Source organism: Lutra lutra, chromosome 5, assembly GCF_902655055.1.
Source record: "Lutra lutra chromosome 5, mLutLut1.2, whole genome shotgun sequence".
NCBI classification, from domain to species: Eukaryota; Metazoa; Chordata; class Mammalia; order Carnivora; family Mustelidae; genus Lutra; species Lutra lutra.
Genome location: NC_062282.1, coordinates 33,603,092 through 33,624,823, shown reverse-complemented (window position 1 = coordinate 33,624,823; position 21,732 = coordinate 33,603,092). Strand labels below are relative to the sequence as shown.

The 21,732-nt window shown below is 38.1% G+C and overlaps 1 protein-coding gene across 2 annotated transcripts in view; it reads left to right on the top strand.

Moving 5' to 3' along the window:
- OXCT1 (3-oxoacid CoA-transferase 1) overlaps positions 1 to 21,424 on the top strand; it is a 343,538-nt gene extending 322,114 nt beyond the window's left edge. For both annotated transcript variants that reach the window (XM_047730975.1, XM_047730974.1), the window contains 4 exons: positions 627 to 716; positions 10,058 to 10,138; positions 14,480 to 14,581; positions 19,417 to 21,424. In XM_047730975.1, coding sequence (XP_047586931.1) covers positions 627 to 716; positions 10,058 to 10,138; positions 14,480 to 14,581; positions 19,417 to 19,458 — 315 coding nt within the window. In that variant the 3' untranslated portion in view covers positions 19,459 to 21,424. The remainder of the gene's footprint in view (positions 1 to 626; positions 717 to 10,057; positions 10,139 to 14,479; positions 14,582 to 19,416) is intronic.
- The last annotated feature ends 308 nt before the right edge of the window (positions 21,425 to 21,732 follow it).

The window sequence follows — 21,732 nt, the reverse complement described above, 5'->3', positions numbered from 1 at the left end:
TTGAAGACTCAGTGGTGCTGATTTTGTGTTTAAAAAGAAGGAATTGGATGTCAGGGGTATGTGAATTTCAGTCTCCTATCTTTGTAGTAATAAAGTGCCAGAATTCTGAAATGGTTCTTAAGATTTTTCTTTAAGATTTTTTTTTTAAGATTTTATTTATTATTTGACAGAGACACAGCAAGAGAGGGAACGCAAGCAGGGGGAATGGGCGAGGGAGAAGCAGGCTTCCTGCTGAGCAGGGAGCCTGATGCGGGACTCAATCTCAGAACTCTAGGTTCATGACCCAGGCTGAAGGCAGATGCTTAAGGACTAGGCCACCCAGGCACCCCTTAAGATTTTTCTTACCTACTGATTGTCTTATCGCTAGTATATCATCAACAAAGTAACGTTAGCCACATTTAATAAAAATGACATCAAAGTATTCGTCCTGAACTTATCCTTCAATCATAGAATAATAGAATAACAGAATATTAATATTCTAAAGGTTCTAGTACTAAGCAATAAAGGTCAGTGAGTTATTCTCACTCATTATTCCAGTGACTTATTCTTGCCAGTTAATTTTGTTCTGCCACATACCAAAAGAAGTGAAAAATAATTACATCCTCTTTTCCATTTCTGTTTTGCAGGGGAAGATGGTGAAAGGAATGGGAGGGGCTATGGATCTAGTGTCCAGTGCGAAGACCAAAGTGGTGGTCACCATGGAGCATTCTGCAAAGGTAATGTGTGCTGCGTTTGGAAATTCCCAGTATGCCAGAATCCTGTAGGCCTGTCATGCATCCATGGTTTTTGTTGTTTTCTCAGGCTCTTCCAAATTGATAGCATTTATATTTTAGAGAGAAAGGTTGCAAATAAACAGTTATTTATTCTCATTCAGCTAAATGGTTCTTTAACTTTGAGCAGAAGAAACAGTGGGGTATTCCTTAGTTATTTGCATACACAATAAGAGTAAAAGCTATAAATGTCTTCAAACTCGGTGAAAAGATATCAGGGCAGATGTTACGATTCAGGTTTAAAGATTATTATAGTGGTTGCTCTCTGCATGCGAAATGAAAAACACAACAAAATATGGCCTTTCAACAACAGTTATTTTCAAGTGGATAATACGGACTCTTACCAAGACTCTGAAGTGCCATTTGGGGAAGGGTGAAAATGGTGGACTTGATGATAGCAAGTGTCCTTATTCTGAAAAGTAAGATACTTTTATTTTGGTAAATCATTAAATATTTATGGAGTACTGATTATGTGTTAAGTACTTCTATTATTTGGGATGACAAACCACACAAAAGTCATGGACCTCATGAAGCTTACATTTGGTGGTGGTCAGGTAATGGTTGTGATGATGATGATGGTTCATCATGCTACAATAAAGAGAGCTACCATTTATTGAGCTTACTGTGTATCGACAGTATACTAACCACTCTGTGTGTATTTGCATGTATAAGCCCATGAACCTGATATAGGTGTTTTTTTATGGTTTCAAAACAGCTTCAGAGAAGTTAAGTTACTTGCATGAGGTTGTATAACTAGTGGAACTGAGATTAGAACTAGGTGTCCGTGATTCCAAAGTTCAGTCTTCTAACTACAGAGCTGTCAGTATAACTTTGCTCCTTGTTCCCAACTCAGTGTTTTTGAACCGACTGAGCTTAATTGCCTTTCTGACCTGAATCCGTGGGTTTCTGTTGATTTGCAAAATTCATACTGGGTGGTGCTCTCTTCATTGTCTATGCTTTGTTCATTCTTCCTTATTTTTTATAATTCTTAATTTTAACACAAAATCTACCTGTTCTCACCTTGAGACCTGCTAATTTTGATGGAAATGTTAGTTCAGTTGCCCTGCGTTTTGTTTGTTTGTTTGTTTGTTTTTGTTTTTGTTTTTTTTTTTGTCTTGTCTTTTTCTGGGAGACAGAAAGAGCATGAGTGGGGAGGGCAGAGGGGCTGAGAGACTCTCAAGCACTGGAGCCTGACACAGAGTTGATGTCAAGATCTTGAGATCATGATCTGAGCTGAAATCAAGGATCAGATGCTTGACCAACTGAGCCACCCAGACATCCGTTGCCCTGTTCTTATTTAGAGATACAGCATCGTGGGAGAGCATAGAGCTAGAAGATTCGCGTCTGTCTTGCTTCCCAAGAGGGAGTTCTGTTACAGAGTGATGTGTTCCTTGAAATGGTTTTGTTGTGAAAACTGTAATAAATATGAAAATATCATGAATTGTTTTATAAACAGTGGAAAGGAAGCAGAAGAGCATAAATATGGAACAAAAGAATGAAACCAATGCAGGTGACTTCTGAGAGATGTCTTGCAAAAGCATCCAGAATACTTCATTTCAGAGAAGAAAAAAAAAAAAAAAAGAATACTTCATTTCAGAGGCAAAAAGGATACCAAGCATGCAAATCAAATCCAAATCTTTTCTGGAACATGATGTCTAATTTGGAGAAAACTCTCTGACTTCCTTTTTGTTGTTACTTCAATGTTGATGCATAAGCGTTGAAGTCCACCTCATTTTAGATTATTTTTGTGCATTCGTTTTCAAAACATTAGACTTGTATTTAGCAAATTCTCTCCCCCCCCCCTTTTTTTCCAAAGTCTTTTCTTTCATCTCAGCCAGAATTTCTGAAACAGGAAAATAAATGGTTCTTCAGATGTTTAATTAGAAATCCCTACTTAAAGCTTTTTACAAAAGCAAAATATTTTCACTATATTCTTCTTCCTAGGCCGTTTTTTGGTGTCTAGCTACCTTTTTTCTTAGGCCTCTTGATATGTTCTTCTTCTTCCCTCTAAAACTGTCAGGAAAATGAAGGAAAGTAGTAACAGTTTGAGTCCTTATGAGGCACATCGCCCTGTGCTTGGCGTTACACATACTGAATCTCATTAGCTTCTCAGTGCCCCTCTTAAGACTGAGATGTGGGCAGGTTAAGAAACTTATCCGGGTGTGGAGAGAGCCGGGAGCTTCGTTCAGCTTGGTCCAGCTTGTGTTCATTATAGTGTACAGGCTGCATCCTCACCAGAGCACACTCTGCACCACTTTCATCCAAATCTGCCCTTTTCTGGAAGCTTCAGGTTTCAGAATGATCACTTTCCCTTTTTAAGTTTCCCCTAAGGCTTTCCTTGCTTTGGTGAGACATTTACCTGCAAAAATAACTGTTCTTCTCGAGGCCTGGAATGCTCTACTCACATACCCGCTTGGCCTGCTCCCTCAATTCACTCAGGTTTCTATTCAAAGAGAAGCTTTCCCCTGACTATTCCATAAAACAAAAGTGTCCCCCCACCACCTTCTGATGGATCTTCACCACCTTCTCCACCAGAATATAAGTTCTGTGAAGGAAGGGGCTCTGTCCATTTTAAGAGCTGAAGAGTATCATGTCTAATGCACATTAGGACTCAATAAATACTTGTTGAATTCGTTAATTCTTCAAATAATACTGAGACTTTGAACATGTAAGAGCACTTTTAACTTTTTCAAAGCCGTTTCACAAGTCCTGCCTCCATATCTCATCATTATAATGGTCCTATGAGGAAGGTCTTGTTGTTTCCCCTGCAAAGGAAAACAAACCCAGTGCCACAGAGGTTGAAAATTCCTGTAAAAGTCAAGTACACAATTAGGAGCAAAAACAAGCTGAGAATCCATGTATCCTGCCTTTGGGCCCCCATTTTTTTTCTAATAACCTTTTTTGTCTGGCAGGTACCATTACCACTAACAATATAAAAGAAAGTGCTTTGTTCTCAGTATTGTGTACTGGAAATATTTCCTAAGGGTATAACATTCAGAGCACAAAAGCAGAGAAATTCAGTCATCGTTGTCATTTATTGGAAACAAGCAAAGCTTGGGTACCTATTTTAGAGAACATAAATGAAAGCCCTCTTTCTGAAAGAGGTTTAGATTTTATTTTACAGTAGGAGGTCTGGATTCTGAAAGGATGAAAAGAATCATAATTATATTGTTAGGATGTTGGGGATAAGTCTTTATGAATAAGGTTTTGATTACATCTAATCCATATCTGATAACAAAATAGAAATCTTGAATGTGGTTTTACGTTGGAGAGGAATTATATGGAGAGGAATTATATAAAGTAAATGAGGTTTATTAGTCCTATTTGTTTTGGACCAAATGTGTTACCAAAGGCCAACAAATGTGAAAGATTTTTTTTTTAATTATTTCCTGAGAAACATTCTTGGATTAATTTTCAGCAGCATTGAGAAGTATCCAAGGTAAATAAAGTATTTCTTTGTTGGAATAATTTATAATTAACACAGTTTCAGCTGGTTTAATTTTTTTTTTTTTCATTTAAAGAAGCTTGTCAATATTTTATAATTTGTTAATGAGACTATTTTGTGGCTAGGATCTGTTTAGGAAAAAAATATTTACCTTTAAAAAATAGAAATCCTTACATGGTTTTCCCTTTTTATTTCTCCATTCATGATGGAAGTGCCTGCCAAGAAAAATTTTATAATGGAAAAGAAAAAAAGCAGAACACAGTCCAACAACCAATAAAGCTGTTTAAAATGGTCTTATAGAAATTTAATTAAGCTAATAACTCTAAATTCTGAGGCTTTGAGCATCCACAGTTCTTAAAAGGAAAACTAGCTCACAGAGAAGCTTTCTGATGTCCAACAGCAATTCATGAATGGAAAGAGAAAGTCATTCCTGTTCATGCCTGGGCTGTGCCATTCTTAGGCTAGAGATCATAGGATGCAATCTTTAGAGAGAAAATAAAAGGCCGTGATAAAGATTTTTGTGTTATATGTAAGAAAAATGGCCTTCTATTCTAAAATCTCAAAGCCCTGAAGACTGTTTTCAGGGAAATGCCTTGCTGTATGTACCATCTCGTTTGGTTAGCCTTCCCCTTGAGAATGTGCCTGTAACCACAAATGGTTATTACATCCACATATAAAAACCATTTGTAATAGCAACGTTTCTCTACTTCAGAGCTAGCTGAGTCTTTCTGCTCAAGCCCTTTGTGGATTATTGGAATCCCTGCCAAATAGGTACTGTGTAAAGGCCAAAAATACCCAGGAGTATAAACTCAGTGTGAATAATAGCATCTTGTCTTTTTACCCTGTATATCCTGATTTTCTTTAGTTAGCCAATTTCATGTTTCTTTTCTGTGTTTTCTTTTCAATCTTCATAGCGATTTGACAGTCCATGTGTTTTGTAATACCACATTCCCGGTGAGGTGTGTGTTTGTGTGTGTATGTTTATAGATGCTTTTTCCCTTAATTTAAGTATCGAGACAAGTGGGGAGAAGGAAAGGCAAGGGACAGTGACATTCAGGCTTCTTTTATATTTCGGCAAAAACCCAGAGAGAGATCTGTCCTAGGTTTCACTGTGCCAGCAGACGAAGTATTGAATATTCTCTTGTCAAGTTTAGCTTATGTAGTGCCTCTTTTCAGTGCATTAATGCAGGCCTTGCAGTTTTAGGACTGAGTAGGCAGAAGAGGGGGAGTAACCATAATTCACTCAGCTCCTCTCTTGACTTATAAATTTGTATGTTTCATACTGCAGTCTTGAGATGTCTTTGCTTCTCCCTTTGATCATACCTTTACGTATCTCCCCAAGTCTTGTAAGCCCCGTCACAGACTTCTGCTAGCTTTGCTTCTCCTCGTGGGTTCAGAGATGTTGGGAATGTACAAGTACCTATCTTGGGACTAGACAGCAGCCTCCGGTGGGCCTTAGAAGCTCAGTCATGTGGTGTTTTACAGCTCTAGCTCTGTTGGAGTTCTTCAATCAGAATTACAATATTCACACCCCATGTCCTGAAGACTAGGGGTCTTGAATGTGGGGTGATGGAGTCTGTGGTGGAGTGTGGTTCAGGTAGCATGAATGAAGGCCTTAAGACTCCATCCCTTAAGGAGCAACCAAATTCTAGAATTTGCCTTTTCTGTACTTAATCATTAGGGCTTTCCCAAGGAAGTTTCCTGAAAGAAGAAATACATTGCAGCCACATTTAAAAAGCACTTAACAGAAAAAGATGGGCATAAAATGATGTTTTATGTAAAGCAAAACCTTACTACATGCATGCTCCATTCCCTCAGGTGAATAAAATGCTGCTATAAAATGCAAAAATCATTGTGTTGAGAAAAAGAGAGCTTGTTGTTTGGGATTAAGTTCATTGTGATAACATAAAGCTTACCGTCATGATAACAAGGGAGATTTATTATCATTTAACCAGAGTTGTTTGTTGCTAAAGAATTTAGGTGCAGGATTTCACACAATTATCTAAAGAATTAGAGATCACCATGAAGCAAGTGATAGAAAGTACTGGAGACACTAAATCATTTAAAAAGAAAACGGTGACTTCCCAGGGCTTCCATGAAGCCTGTAAGTGACCAAGGGGGAAAAGAGAAAAACTGGAGAAGCAGGTGGGGGAAAGAGATTTAAGCTCTTTGTCAGGGCTATGACGAAGTTAGCAAATATAAGGGCTAAGTGAAATCACGAGCCCTTGAGGCTAGTCAGAGCATTCTAATGCTACACTTTGTATCCATTCCTCTGCCTTTTCTGGCATTTCTTCATGAGGAAAGATAGAAAGAAGCAGAATGATAAGGAGGCACCAACCCCACTGACTCTCAGTATTTGTGTGTGGATCCACTCCTCCTAGTTTACTGCACTTTCAGAACATTTTGTGTGATTCCTATAGTGATCAGGTAAGGAAGACGAGGCCGTTGTAGAGGAAACCACAGCACTAAGAATTGAAGGGACCAAAATGACCGTTCAAAGGCAGATGCAAGAGAAAAACATAAATGGGTCTTTGGACCCTTAAGACAGTGTTCTTTGCTACCGCACTATCCTGCATCTCTCTTTTAGGATTTATTTTTAAATGCTAGAAACTCAGCACTTGTTCCTCCTTTGTGAATCATTAATCTGTGCAGCTGCCATTCCACATTGTAAGGCTCAGCCTGGCATGGTTAGAACAGAGGACTAAAGTGGGAGTTAGTCCTGTTTTGGCTTCATAGCTAGCCTGTTGTTGAATATTGAAATTGTGACTTTCTTTCATCTTTTTGTCTCTCATTTTCTCTTTTTCCTTGATCTGTGTTGTTTCTTGGAGCTAAATGTGAATGGAATCCTTTAGCAACATTGTTCTCCCTGCAAGAATGCACTTGGTGGCAGTTTCCTAGGTCAGCCATATGTGATTTTAGGAATTGTGGTTAGACCATTTTCTGCACAATTATGTGTCTAACTTCATATTGGAACCTAAGAGCTCCTAAAGAATTTCCTGGTAGACGGTAGAAATGTAAATATGTTTTGTATAAACAATAGTAGCTAACATTTGTTGAGCACTTGTTAAGTGACAGATACTTAACATGAGATGAATCCGTTTTTTGCATCTCATTTTGCAATAACCCTGTGGGGTAAGGCTGATGGGGAAACATAGGCCCAGGAACTTTGCATAGCCAGCATGGAGCAGAACCAGACTTACCCCCCCCCCCCGCCCCGGGTGCTTTGGTTCCAGTCCACACCCTTACCCATACACTATACTGTTTATACAGCAGATAGTCTATGAAAGGTCTCTCTACTGGGAGCACACAGTTAATTCTGTCAGTTGAAATTCCTGATTCCTCCTAAAATGGAGTTGGTTGGTCATGAAAATCCAAGTCGTTTCTTTCACACCAGACGCAGATCGTGCTCAAATGAGAACAAGGTAAGAGCTCCCTGCAAAAGCTGTTCTTCAGAGGCCCCCAGATTGTTCACTTTGTTCCCAGGCAGACCCGCAATTCACTGTGACATGCCTTATTTGAGTTACATTAAATGTAAGGAGACCTGACAACTGTACAAGCTTGAATATTCATCATTAATTTCAGCTCTTTAATTAAGTTTCTCTGACACGTGCAGACTTTCTTTGAAACTGGAAGGGAAAATAGAGCATTAAAAATTAAGTGAAAATGAGGTTTTTATTTCTACAATTATGAATGTTCTTATACAGTAAGATCCAGAGCATATAACTTGTTATTAAAGGTATAATGTCTGTCCATTTTATATGTATTTCACACTCATTTTGATTAAATTAAAGCAATACAGTTTGGCTTTTTGAAATCCATCTGGGATTCCCAGTAGATCTTCCATTTTCCTACCCATTCATTTATTCAAAAAAATACTGAATGCTTTTTATGCCACGCACTGAGTTACGTATACTAAAACCTTTTAATTACTGGTGCATTGGTGAGTTGACAGTTTATGAAGGAGCAAAGTCTTCTTAATTAATCTTAGTTATCTGAAAGTCCTTGCCTAAGACTATATACTTGGTCTAGCAGAAATCCTGAGAGAAAGATAAACTAGGTAGCAGGTACATATTTTAGTAGTAAAACAGTCAGATGGCTAAAGATGATGACATCATGTGGGGTGTTTTCAGATCCAAAAAGAAGCAATAGAAGCATTTTGCCATTTTTTTAAATAGAAGATCTAGAATATGATAGGGTAGCCTTCAGCCTCAAGGGAAATACTAATTTAAGCTCCTGTTGCTTGATACTTGAAAGGACCTTAATCATAATTGTAGTCAGTTAGATCATCAGAGCTATTGTTTCAAGTGTGTTCCAACATGTCCCAGAGGCCACCTCCACACCTGGGATGTGGGGATGGGGGGTGGAGGATGGGAGATGAGTGGGGAAAACCTGCTTTCCACTATTTTCTTTTTTTTTTTTTTGCGTGTATAGTTGACACATAGTGTTACCTTAGTTTCAGGTGTATAACACAGTGACTCACCAAGTTTGTACATTATGCTGTGCTCACCAGAGGTGTAGCTGCCATCTGTCCTGAGACACTGCTACATCGCTAGTACTGTATCATTGACTATACTCCTTACGCTGTGTCTTTTATTGCCACAACTTATTCATTCTGTAACTGGAAGCCAGTACCTCCCACTCCTCTTCACTGACTTTGCCCAACCCTCTACTTGCTTTCTACTTTTAGTCCCTTTTTATTTTATGTTTGAAGAAAGGGGACAGTAGCTAAAAGAAACTTTGAAAAAAATACGAATTTTAGCCAGCTCACACATTTTACGAATGAGCAAACTGAGGCTCAGACAAACACCAGAAAAAGCAAATAGCTGTATGGGCATGTGAATATAAGCGTGGTGGACTACACTGCCTTGCCCGGCAGTGAACAGTTTGACACGGTCATTTAGGCAGAACCATGTACATTCTAACCACGGAGTTAACTACGAATTGTGACACAGCTCTACTGAAGAACTGCAGATGATGGAGGAGGCTGGGATTTTGTTAAGAGAGTTAAGTCCTCAGGTGCCATAATAAGAAGTTAGTAGAGGGGGTGCCTGGGGGCTCAGTGGGTTAAAGCTTCTGCCTTCCGCTCAGGTCATGATCCCAGGGTCCTGGAATCGAGCCCCACTTCGGGGTCCCTACTTGGTGGGAAGCCTGCTTCTCCCTCTCCCACTCCCCCTGCTTGTGTTCCCTCTCTCGCAGTCTCTGTCAAATAAGTAAATAAAATCTTAAAGAAAAAAAAAAAAGAAAGAGTGTGGTAAAGACAATATTTAAAAATGAAGAGGTAACAGGAAAAATGTGTAGAGATAGGGAATGCTAAGAAAAATAACATAAAGTGGATTCCTGTTGAGAATAGGTCTAAAAGTAAGGGAGGGAGGCTAGGCACTGCTGTTTTCACATATGTTTTACTTTTCTAGCAAACCAAATTAATTTTAAAAGGGTATTAGACATTCGTGTTTTATGTGTGCTTCCTTTCCTTGGTGAGTAATAGCTCGTGTTTGTCAAGGAGACCATTCCCTGAAAGAGAAAAAATAAGCAGGACACTAGAAGTGAAATTTTTCATTATGGGATATGAGGACTGAGACTTGAGAAGTCCAATTTGTGGCAAGGTGTTTCCCAACTAAATCATGTATGACTTTGGTCATTCATTTGGTATTCTTCCTAAATTATTTTAGGGACAGAAGCTGTCTCCAGAAAGAAAGCAGAAGTGTGACTGTGCAAACATTTTGGAACAGCTTGTACCTAAGAGACAATTTCTCTGGTGGTTCCTGTTTGTCCTTTTGTTATTCTCTTTCTAAACAAGAATTGGTCCCTAACTACTCTTTTTGATATTCCTTCTTTAAAACAGGGAAATGTACATAAAATCATGGAGAAATGTACATTGCCACTGACTGGAAAGCAATGTGTCAACCGCATCATTACTGAAAAGGTACAGTGTCTATTTTTATTCCCACTAATGCCTGCCACCACTTTTTTAATTTATAAGCATTTTTAGAATTTTGCTTTGTTACCCTCTAAAACTCTTATGTTCGTAGTCATAGGATTAATTTAATCCATGAGTAGACTGAATAGGATAATTCATCAATTTAATGTTTCTAAATGTAGAATTCTTAGCATGCTACTCTGGAAATACCCATATACAGACTTGAACTGCTGGCCTTGGTAACTTTTTGACAGTATGTTTAACTAAAGAAAAGTTTTATTCATCCTTTTACTTGGACGATTAAGATGTCTAAGATGGATGATATATATAAAGTTAAGAATATATTAATCATTCCTACCTTTCTTCTTTGCTTTCCCAAATCACAAGTGCAAATTGTTGGATTTCATTTTGAGAAAGTCAGCCAAAATTGGGTTTTAATCATTTGGGTTCAAATTGCAGTGAAAGTTGAACAGTGAGCCAAGAAATTTGTTCTGTGGTTCTTGCATGCTTTCAGCTCTTTTTTGTAAGGTGGACTTCAGAACACACCAGCCATGTTCGTGCTTCTCTTGATTTTCTTCTTAGATAGAAAATGTTGGCTAATGGCACAACTGGAAATGACTCAGATCTGAGAGCAGCCTCACTGACAGTTGTCTGTAGTCATTTTTCTGGCCCAGATACGAACCTAGAATGTTGGAATGACATAACTCTCTGCAGTGTGAGTTAGGAGGGCATCGTTTTGATTCAATAACTTGGTTAAAGCGAAACAACAAAATTACCTGTATCAGGCCTGGTTTGGGTGCTGTTCCTTTTGCCGAGAGCCATAGGGATAGCATCCTGGCATTTGGCTGGTTTGCTGCCCCTCACCAGGGTGTGGTAAGAAGCGCCCTAAAGCAGCCCTGTGAGGGGGAGGTTCATAATATCTTACAGAGCCACATTTGAAAAGCATTCTGTTCTAAATGATGCCTTCCCCTAGGACTGTTTATGTGGAATTCCATAAAGATGACTTACAGAGAATAGAAGTTGGATGAAAGGGCAGAATATTTTACTTCACCATTTATTCCCTGAGTCTTACCACTTCTTGAGCCCCTCCCAAACTGTGGTGACAAGATTTACTGAAAAGAATCCATTACTTTGAAAAGAAGAAGAGAGTAGGGGGAGAAGAGATGAGACAGAGTCTAGTTAGAGGGCTCCTACAGTGATCTAGACCAGAAATATCAGAGTTTTAAGCCACAGGACAGAAGGACAGATCTGAAAGACCCAGATGGACCCAACCTAGCGAGATGACGAATTGAATATGACTGCTGTGGCAGAGGTGCTTCCTAAGATTTCCTCAGGAAGCCCAGACTGTGGGAAGAGACGGGGAGGAGCAGTGGGAGGTAGGAAGAGAATGGGTTCAGTTTGGACACACTCGGTTTGATTATTCCTGAATATGTGAACATCCGGTGAGAGACTTTTTTTTTTTTTTAAAGATTTTATTTATTTATTTGAGAGAGAGAGCCCATGAGCAAGGGTGGGGGGTTGCAGAGGGAGAAGCAAATTCCCCCTGAGCAGGGAGCCTGATGTGATGCCAATGCTGGATCCCAGGACCCTGAGATCAGGATCTGAGCAGAAGGCAGATGCTTAACCAACTGAGCCACCCAGGCACCCCTCCAGAGATTTCTGGTAAACAAATAGAGATGTGGATCTGGAGCTCAGAGGGGAAGTCCGTATTGGACTAAACCTGTGGACATCATTAGCATGTGGGGATAATTGGAGCCTGTACTGTAGATGATAGCAAAAAATGGGCAGAGTGAAAGGCAGCTGTGGAACCTCAGGGAAGGGAACGGTGCATGTTTACCCCTGTGCTCTAGATACAGTATGTGCTTAATAAATCTTTGTTGAAGGAGTGAATTAGAATGCAGTGCCATTAAGGGCGATGAATGTGTTCAGCCCTGCCATGGCAGATATGGGACTAGAATTCCATTTTCAACTTCTAAGGAAAATTCCATTGGTTTGCCATTTGAAAGAGGCTTTGGAGATGTTTTGACCCTGATTTCCTAGTTTTGTGCTGCTAGAATGAGATTGTGAAAGATGCTTTCCTTGACAGCATCTGGGCTATGATTAACTGCTTTATCTGTAATGGAGTCTCCCATTTTTATCAAGGTTTTGTTTATACTTTATACTGCTAAATGGAATCTTCCTAAATATTTCAAAAGTAAATTTCCTTCATTTTAATAATAGATGCTGGCTTCCTAGTAAACGACCTTGAGAGCTAATTAGGGCTTGATAAAGGTGTTAAAAGTTTTTAAAAGCAGTAAGTCAGTTTGCCATAGATTTTCTCTCCCTGATCACTGAAGCCTTATATTCATGATATCACACTTGTCTTCTCCTCAAATCCCTTTCCTGCCTATTCTTAATAACATAATCTGGAGGCTCCTTTTTAAAAAAAAGTTGTTCCATTTTGATAAATTTATAGCTGTTCATAATGCAAGGGAAGGAAAATCAGTGTGAATAATGCCCCAGACATGTTTTCTGCAAAATAAAAGTATCCATTTAAAAAAAATTTTAAGTTGTCATTTTGGAATTAAATAATCTAATGCAGCACACAGACATTCCTAAATGACCATTTTCTGCCCTCTCAAAACATATATTTCTGCTGAAAAAAGGTATTTTTAGGAACATTTTTTGTGTAAATGAAAAGGATGTTTGGCAGAATATTTCCTCCAAAATTTAAATCCTCTTTTTCAGTAAAATCAACCAAGTTATCTGTGAATTTATCAAACAGAGAATGCAGGTATTACTCGTCCTCTTAATGTTTTGCTCATGGGGGAAAAAATCAATTAACTGGAGATTAATAAGCATTTCGGGACTTTGACTTGAGTTCACACACAAGTGACAATAAGTTAAGCTATTAAGGGGAATGAACGTGCGGGTGTGGTGCCCCTTCTGAGTTTTAGGCATGATTCCAGGTGCTCAGAGTACGTTTATTTTATTTGTCCTGTATAGCAATCTTGGGAAGTGGGGTGTTTTGATATCCATGTGTACTTGCAAAGACAGGTTCACCAAAGACCACTTAGCTAGCACGTGGCAGAGCTCACTTCCAGTCCACCTCAAAAGCCAGGGTTTTCCTCTTCACGTGGCTGTATCTTCATATTAGTCTTCTAAGCAGGAGTGTATTTAAAATGGCAATTTAGAGTTTGATTTCCAAGCTAACTGAAAATCAAGATCAGCCTGCGAAAAATAGTTGAATGTAAGGTAAATCTGGAGGACGGACGGAAGAGATATGGGAAACATTAAGTCTGGGTAAAATGAAACTAGCTGTGGAAGCCTAGAAAGAGAGTAGTCCTGTTGCTCTGGAGGACAATTCAAAGACCTAGCGAGTGACAGAGGGAAGCTGTTGAGGGCTCTTACGGTTAGAGCTTCCTGGCCATAGTCTAATTGGCCACGAGCCAAGTGAGCCTCCTGACACAGAAAGCTTCTCAGCAGAGCCCCAGTGAGCATCTCAGAAGAATGTTTTTTCCTGAGTGGGAGTTTATACTAAATAACTTCGTTGGTCCCTCCCACTCAGGTTATCGTATTGCATTGTGACAACAGGTACTCTGAATCAGATATGGCAGATTGAGTGTGCCTGCTGAGGTCACACTGCACCAATTGGTACTACCGTCACCTGTTGTTACCAACCAGAATGTTGTAAAGAAATGTTTAGAGCGCTGGTTAGTCTTTGCGTACTTGTCCCAAACACAAGCATCTTCATTTGAGGTGCATACCAGAGGGGGATTCTCATGCTGGCCTCTTGCACCCGTGTGTCTTCACAGGACTTAAAGGCAAAGTTTTAATACTTACCTGGGGGTCTTTCAGCAGTTACTCATCAGGACTTCCAAGTGCCTGCCTTCTTTTATTTCCTGTAACTCTTTACGCAGCAGCGTTGACTAGCTTTCCCCGCCATCCTTGTGCATTCGCCTTCCAAATTTCTCCTCCATCCCCACTTTTCTTCATTCCTTTCTTTGTTTAAATCATTATCATTTTCTAATTGAAATTTTGACCATAAGTGTTAGACCTAATTAAAGGAAGGTAGTTAAACAACAACAACAACAACTGGTTACAAAAGTGGCAAGTGCCATCAATAGTCAACACTCCTTTATTTTCTGGCATCAACAATGTTCCACAGCTAATTGCCGATTAGGGAGCTGGCATTTATTCTCACCAAAATATAATCGTTAGAGTTGACATTTTCTCATTGCTGATTGTCAGAGTCTTTTGTCCTGGGTCTTGTCTCTCCTTTAAGAACTCGAGAGGTTATTTCTGTTTTGTGTTATAAAATTATTACTGTGATAGAAATTGTCATTGTCGTTTTCTTGATTCTGACAGGCTGTGTTTGATGTGGACAACAAAAAAGGACTGACTCTGATTGAACTCTGGGAAGGCCTGACCGTGGATGACATAAAAAAGAGCACTGGGTGTGATTTTGCAGTAAGTGTTTCTGTGAACAAATCCAGCCACTTGTCCTATATCATGAGCTTGATTAATGGGTGTTTACAGGACATGAACCATTAATTTGTGATCATTTTTGGAGTTGACCTTTACAGAGAACAGGAGTGAAAAGGGAGAGTGCCTTCAGATGAGAGCAGGTGGGAGCAGGAGCGGGCTCTGACTCATGGCCAGCCAACATTTGGCTCAGGAGTCAGAAGCAGGAGGGGGAGGAACCACCAGGGGCTGCTGGAAGCAGAAGGTGGAGTTTGAACTCTAAGCTACTTTCTATAAAGTCCCTTGCGATCCTTTGTTCTTGGTTACCTATCAGTGTGGCTAGACTAAATTAACTCTAAAATGTGAGCCACACAGGGAAAAATGATACTGCCTTGTTTTAAACCCAGCTGTGGCTTATGGCTTTCTCTTTGATTAACTTTGATGCCTGATTATTCTATCCATGGACCATATTAGAAGGATGAGCTCTGACACTGACTGATAGTCACAAAATAGGTGTATCCTGCATTTAAAGAAAAAAACCTAGTTCATAAAAACTAAGACTTACAAAGCACATATATGTCAGGGGAGTATACATTTAAGAAACCCACAAATCTCTTTTTAAAACAAAGAGAATAGTACTATAATATAAATAATCACCCTTTAATGCCAATGCTTGTTAATGAATCACCGATCACCTACCTAATGGGAGTTGAGAGGATGGCTCAGTCCATTGGAAGTGAATCAAAAGTAAAGGTAAAATGTCTCTGAAGAACTGAAAGAAAAGAATTTCCTTCTCACATACCTTTTCAAGAACAGATTTACTAGTTAAAATGAAATATATTTATAATGGGAAGAAATTTGAAACTACCCATCCTAGAGAAAGTGATTTAACAAAACTTATTCGAGAAATCGTGCGTAGATTTCAGAGATTTCTTCTTCCTTGGCTGGTACCTATTAGTGCATAACAAATTCCTGTAAAAACAATTCTGCTGCATAATTCACTATCCACATATAACTGTTTTGGTACTGTATGAGGATCTTTGTCTATTAACCTTTCTTGAATTTCCCTTTGGAAAAAAGAAGTCTGTCAGCAATACCTCGCACAAAAAGCACATCTTTAATTAGCTTTTCAATAACCTCAGGGGGGAAAATGAGATTTGTTCATACTTTAACTATTTGGAATTCCTTACCCCGTTGATAAAAGCAAACAATTCTTACATATCAGCTCTTCTTTATATTTTTTCCCTATGTGAATAAATTTACCTCTTCATTGGGTAACAATTTTGAGATCCACATCATGTTCAGTTCTTGGCTACAAAAGAGAGTATGCAAAGAAAGGACCCTTATTGTTATTATTTTTTTTTTCATTCATGTAGATAAGTCAGGATGGACAAGGTGGAGTTTTACTGTTTTTGCACTTTTATTTTTTTTTTAAGTGCAAGTTTCCATTGTCTCAATGCACCAAAAAATACCTCTTGGTTTCCGTTTTATTACCATATCACCCCTCCTTCTCTCTCTTTTTTTTTTAAATCATTTTTTTTAATTTATTTTCAGCATAACAGTATTCATTGTTTTTGTACCACACCCAGTGCTCCATGCAGTCCGTGCCCACCACCTGGTTCCCCCAAACTCCCACCGCCCCCACCTCTTCAAACCCTTCAGATTGTTTTTCAGAGTCCATAGTCTCTCATTGTTCACCTCCCCTTCCAATTTCCCCCAACTGCCTTCTCCTAACTCCCCATGTCCCTGTGATCGATCTTGTTTCCTCCAAACTAGGGCGTTGAGATAAAATGTTAATTTGTATGTTCCTGTTGTCCTGAAAATGACAATGTGTGGTAGCAGCTGAACCGTCTCAACAAAAGGACCCACTTTTGAGGATCTGATGATCAATGGCTCTCTTTAGACCCCGACAGATGAAATCACATATGACAATTGTTTTTCCGTAATGCTAGGGACTGGAATGCTCTAATTAATAACTTGTTCTGTTTAATAGCTGGGTTATCAATAAAATACATGTAATCATAAAAGCACATTGAGGATAACACTTCTTGATCGTTCAGAAGGTGTTTCATGTCATACTTCAGAAGCTATTCCATGTGGTTATTACTGCATAGGTCGCATTTTACTCTCTATGTGACTTTATGTCAGTCAGTCAAAATTTCTTCTTGAGAAAAGGCCCACTCAGTCTTCACTGTATATCTGGAGATAAGCATTCTAGAAGGGAATAGTTAGACAACGAGGTTGTTGCATAATTAAGAAGGGTAAAAACCTAGGTCAAAGTAATTTTGAAAATGTGTTGGGTAACATTTTCTCATATTAAAGCTGTGACCAGCTAATGAAAATGTTGGATTTCTGTATATCAGTCTGTGTGTTACTTACTGCCAGTTACTTGATGGGCCAAAATAGAAAGAAAAGGGGAAATCCCACCACCTAAATTGCATTATCTCCAAAGTCTCTCTTTCCACTGAGTAGTTAATTCAAACAGTTTCTCATTTCTTTCTTTTCTAATGCATGCTTATGTTACATAAAATAGGGGGTTTTTTTCTTTACCATAAATGTCTGTGGACCTTTTTTGAAACAGAATATTTCCTTCTGTTTTTATTTTTTAATTACAAATTTTTAAAAAAATTTGAGTCCATATTTGAACATCATGTGGTCAAATAAACTTCCAGAGGTCATTAGTCGTCCATGATTATTTATTAAAACATCCAGTTATATCCCATACTGAGTTAAATGTGAATAAAATAGAACAAATTGGTATAGTTTCTACTCCCAAGAGCCTTGGTCTTATTCTCCAGGCAGGAATACACCTAAACCACCAGTGGCAAAAAATTAAATAAGAATACCGCGTATTTATATGTTTGTAGTGAAATCTGAAAGAAGGCAGCTGGAGATACTTTTTGCTAAGTTGAATAAATTTACACTCAGTATCTATTATGAACTGGCATTATACCAGAATTAAAGAGTATATACCATTGGGATTTCAGTGGACTGGGCAGACAAATTGTTGGCTTATCTTCTACACTTAAATCATATAATCTTGTGCCCCCCTGTAGATCACCTTGGCAGATTAAATCTGCTTCGGCTTGCATGGGCTTAACATGTTGGTAAGACTGTGAGAGAATAGGATGAAAATGGTGGTTTAGTAGATGTTTTTCATTATAAAAATAGACAGGCCAAGTCAATCTGCATAAGCTTCTTTTCTGTTTTTATAGAACTCGGAGTCCACATTGAGGATATAAATAATAGAGCCCCAAACAGGGTCAATATGCCAAGGAAAATGATCCGATGTTTAGTTTATAAAATTAAGGTGTCCAGTTTCCTTTTAAAGGAAATGCTACAAAGCATCTATTGGATGTGATTCCCCCCCCAAAACAGTTTTATTTCATTAAATTATTTCTGCAGATGCTCTGTTGTTTTAAAAAAAGAAAATGGGTTGTTTGTGAGACACACTTTCAAAATACACAGAGCCCATATGTCTTTTATTCTCTTCAGTAGAGTTGAAGATCTATCCACATGTGGGCTGTGATTTTTGTCTATTTATTATATGTCTATTATTTTGTCTATTATTATGTATCTGCTCTTGGAACTAGCAAATCTGAATGAGCTGTCATTTATTTTAAGCTATATATGAAGCCATACCGATCCTTTTTATTCTGATCATGTCATTCTTTTAGTAGAAAAATGGAAAAGGGGGCATTAACTCTTGACATTATGAAGAGTTAATACAGAAACAATTTATAAATGAACTAAAAATATTTAACCTCATCAAAGCCAAATAATTGCCTACTCCTTCTATTTTTAATACTGTCTTAACCTCTATTAAAACTTTAGTTCTAGTTAGAACCTCTACTTCTTTGAAGCTTAATCTTTGTTTCATTCGTTCATTAATTTAACAAAATATTAACTGTTTATTCTGGAAGGCAAAATGCCAGCTAGGCCCACTTCCATCGGTTCATTGTTGAGGGGCTCAAAGAATCATTAATATCCATCCCCTCCTGGCTTTCTGTGGACACTGTTACTTACTAGGACTCAATAGATATTTGCCAGATTGAATGACATCTGTACTGACATTGCACCTTGAAAGATCAGTCAAAATTAAGCCAAACCACTTATGTTTTGTTTAGGTTTCTGCCACCAGCTCTCCCATTAAATGTAGACCTGTCCTCATTTTTCTCCGCTTCAGGGCTTCTAGGAATGCATGTACTGTTCTGTACATTGAACATAATTATGGTCAATTTTTAATATTTCTAACTGTTACCTCCTTTTTAAAAATAACTTGGAATCTTTTTACTGCCTTTATATCATTTCCATTCTAATTTTGAAATTTCTGACAAAAGTTGTCATTGATCATATTTATCTTCATTAATATGTATCCAGTTAATCCAAAGACTACGTTGTCTCTTAACAAAATTATGAATTGACTGGGACTTATTTTGACCATTTTGAGACTTGAGCCTTACTCTATGTCTCTGTTTTAAGTAGCCTCAGAGGTATCAGTCTCAGAGCTCAGTGATCCATTCAGTAGAGAGCTTGATTATCTGAACCCTTTATTGTCTCTGTCTGCTCCTCTTCCACTCCCTTTCTTGTGAATCTTAATGATCCTTAATTTAGGAGGTATAATGTGCAAGAAGGTTGAGAACTACTAAATACACAAAATGTGAACAGAAGAGTTGTCTGTCTTGTTGGTTTAGAATGGAAAATAATGAGGAAACTCTAGGTGATGTCTAGGGCAAGGCTGTTTGTTACCAACATCCTTCAAGTTTGGAGATGCTTATGCCGTGAGGCTTTTTTTTTTTTTTTAACAATTTGGTCATTTTTTTTTCTCTTTCTTTTACCAGGTTTCACCAAAACTCATGCCAATGCAGCAGATCACAACTTGAAATGTGAAATAGACATTTGTCCTAGACTGTGTGTTTTTCATTTTAATCACATAGGATTTCATTGAAAGGGTATCAGTAATCGTAATTATATGTCTCATGTAGTTTTTGACTAGTTTTCTTCAAGCATTTTCCACTGTACCTAGCCATATAGACTTTGTTCTCTCAAGTGTGCTATGACATCTTAATGAAAGGCAACAAATAAATAAATAAATAAAAATTTAAAAGAAAAAAAAAAATATATATAATTATCTTAATTGTTCTATAAGTGCCAAGAAGGCTTATCTTTAAAATAGGTGCTCACATTGGATTTATCTTTATCTTTTGTGGTAGGTACATTAAATTGTACCAGGATGGACCCTTAGGAAGACTTTCATTGATGTGCCTTTCCTCCTAAATCCTGACAGAGAAAAGAATGAGGGAGAAAAATAACTCCACCCAGAGTATGCCCAATGCAGCATATTGTACCTAGTCCTGAATGATATGTGAATTTTGAATAGGAGCAATGCTGTCTTAATGATTATGTTTTTCTTTTGGCCTCCCCTGACTTTTCTTTTAGAGCCTCTGATTTTGTGATTGTATCTTCTTTCCCTAAAGCATCCCTTCTCCTCCCACACTTCCTATAACTAAATAGTTGCTCAGTTAGGCAAAAAGGAATATCTCTGTATGGGAGAAGTAACTGGTTCATGGGAGAGACCAAGGGGTAGAGGGTTTATTGGTGCTGATGTCCCACCAAGAAGCTGCCTTTATAAACCAACCACCGGTGCTTTGCCAAAGACCAAGGTTTATTATGACAAGAGGGTTGTAAACCTAAATGATCTAGTCAGCTTTCTCATTTTAAAATAATGCAGTATTTCTGTGTATCCAGAGAGATCCCTAAGAGGCTTTCTCTATGTTACTGAGGCCCAGTGGGCTACCCAAGATGACCTCTTTGGGCACGAGGGGCTGTGGGATAATTTATCATAAGTCCAGTCACAATAACAACAAAATTTAAATTTTTTCTTTCTTTTCAGGCTCTCTTACTTCCGTTCAGAAAAGTTTCTAAATATTGAATGCCTTTTTCTATAGAACACTGTTCTTTTTTCTGCCCAGGCTACTTCCTTGAATAAAGTATTTTATTTAGCTTTACCAAAATAGAGGAAATACTGATGAGCATCCAGGATTTGAAGAGCAGTGAACTTCTATTGTTAGAAAATAAACATGGGGGACTAGGTTTTGTAAGGAACTTGTCCTCAGAGCAGTCCTCCTTACCACCCAGGTGCCTCAGGGGGTATCCTAAGCATCCTGGGTATCAAATGGGAGAAAAGTCCAGGCTCCCTAAAGACGGGTCAGACAGCTGTCCTCCAGACAGAGGTAGGCACATAAACAGTGCAATATAATTATTGCTCTGGCACCAGAGATAGGAATTTATGCATATGTTTAGGAGACAGTTATCATTTAAACTCACTTTTCTTCAGGTAGGACTATAATTGCGTCATGTATGGTATTGGAGGCGAGAGGCTTTTTTGGCCTCACACTCTCTATCTAAAATAGTCTTAACTGACTGGCTGCAGGATTGAAAGCTTATTTTCCCAGTACTGACAAAAAGGACTCTTATTGGAATTTGTGAGGTAGGAGAATAATACATATCTGTTAGAATTATAATTTGAAAAAATGTATGTTATTGATGGTTGCTATATTTGCAGACTTAGTTGCTTATCATTCCAGTCCATTACTTTAGGATAATGTGGTTGAAGTGTGTTCCCAACTTTGAGTGGCAGAACCTATGTAGATGACTTTATATTCTTGATTAAAGAGTTCCATGGATATTAAACACATTTTAAAAATAGCATAAATAATCGAAACTGTTGTAGATCGCTGTGATTGTCTTTTTTCTTGTTTGGGAACAGTGTGACCAGTTATGGGAATAATATACTAGAGACTGGTGGAAAGACCAACAATAAATAGTTCACATATTTTACTGCTTCAATGAAGTTGTCGCTTTTCTTTTTATCTTACCAAAGAACAGATACCATTTTTCATGAAAGAAAAAATGAAATGTTTACCTAAATGAATTCTGATTTTACTTATTGTCAGAGCCAATCATTTATCTATAAAAATAGACTTCATGTGTTAATATGTATTTTTTTGTTTTTATCTTACATTCTTTTAGGATATACATACATTAAGTAGCTTCCCAGTGGTGCGTGGAGTTTGCTTGGATTTTGAAGTGGCTCTAGTATAGTCTGCCCAGCATCTGTTATCCCTCTGGTTATAGACTCATCCCCTGGCCAAGGG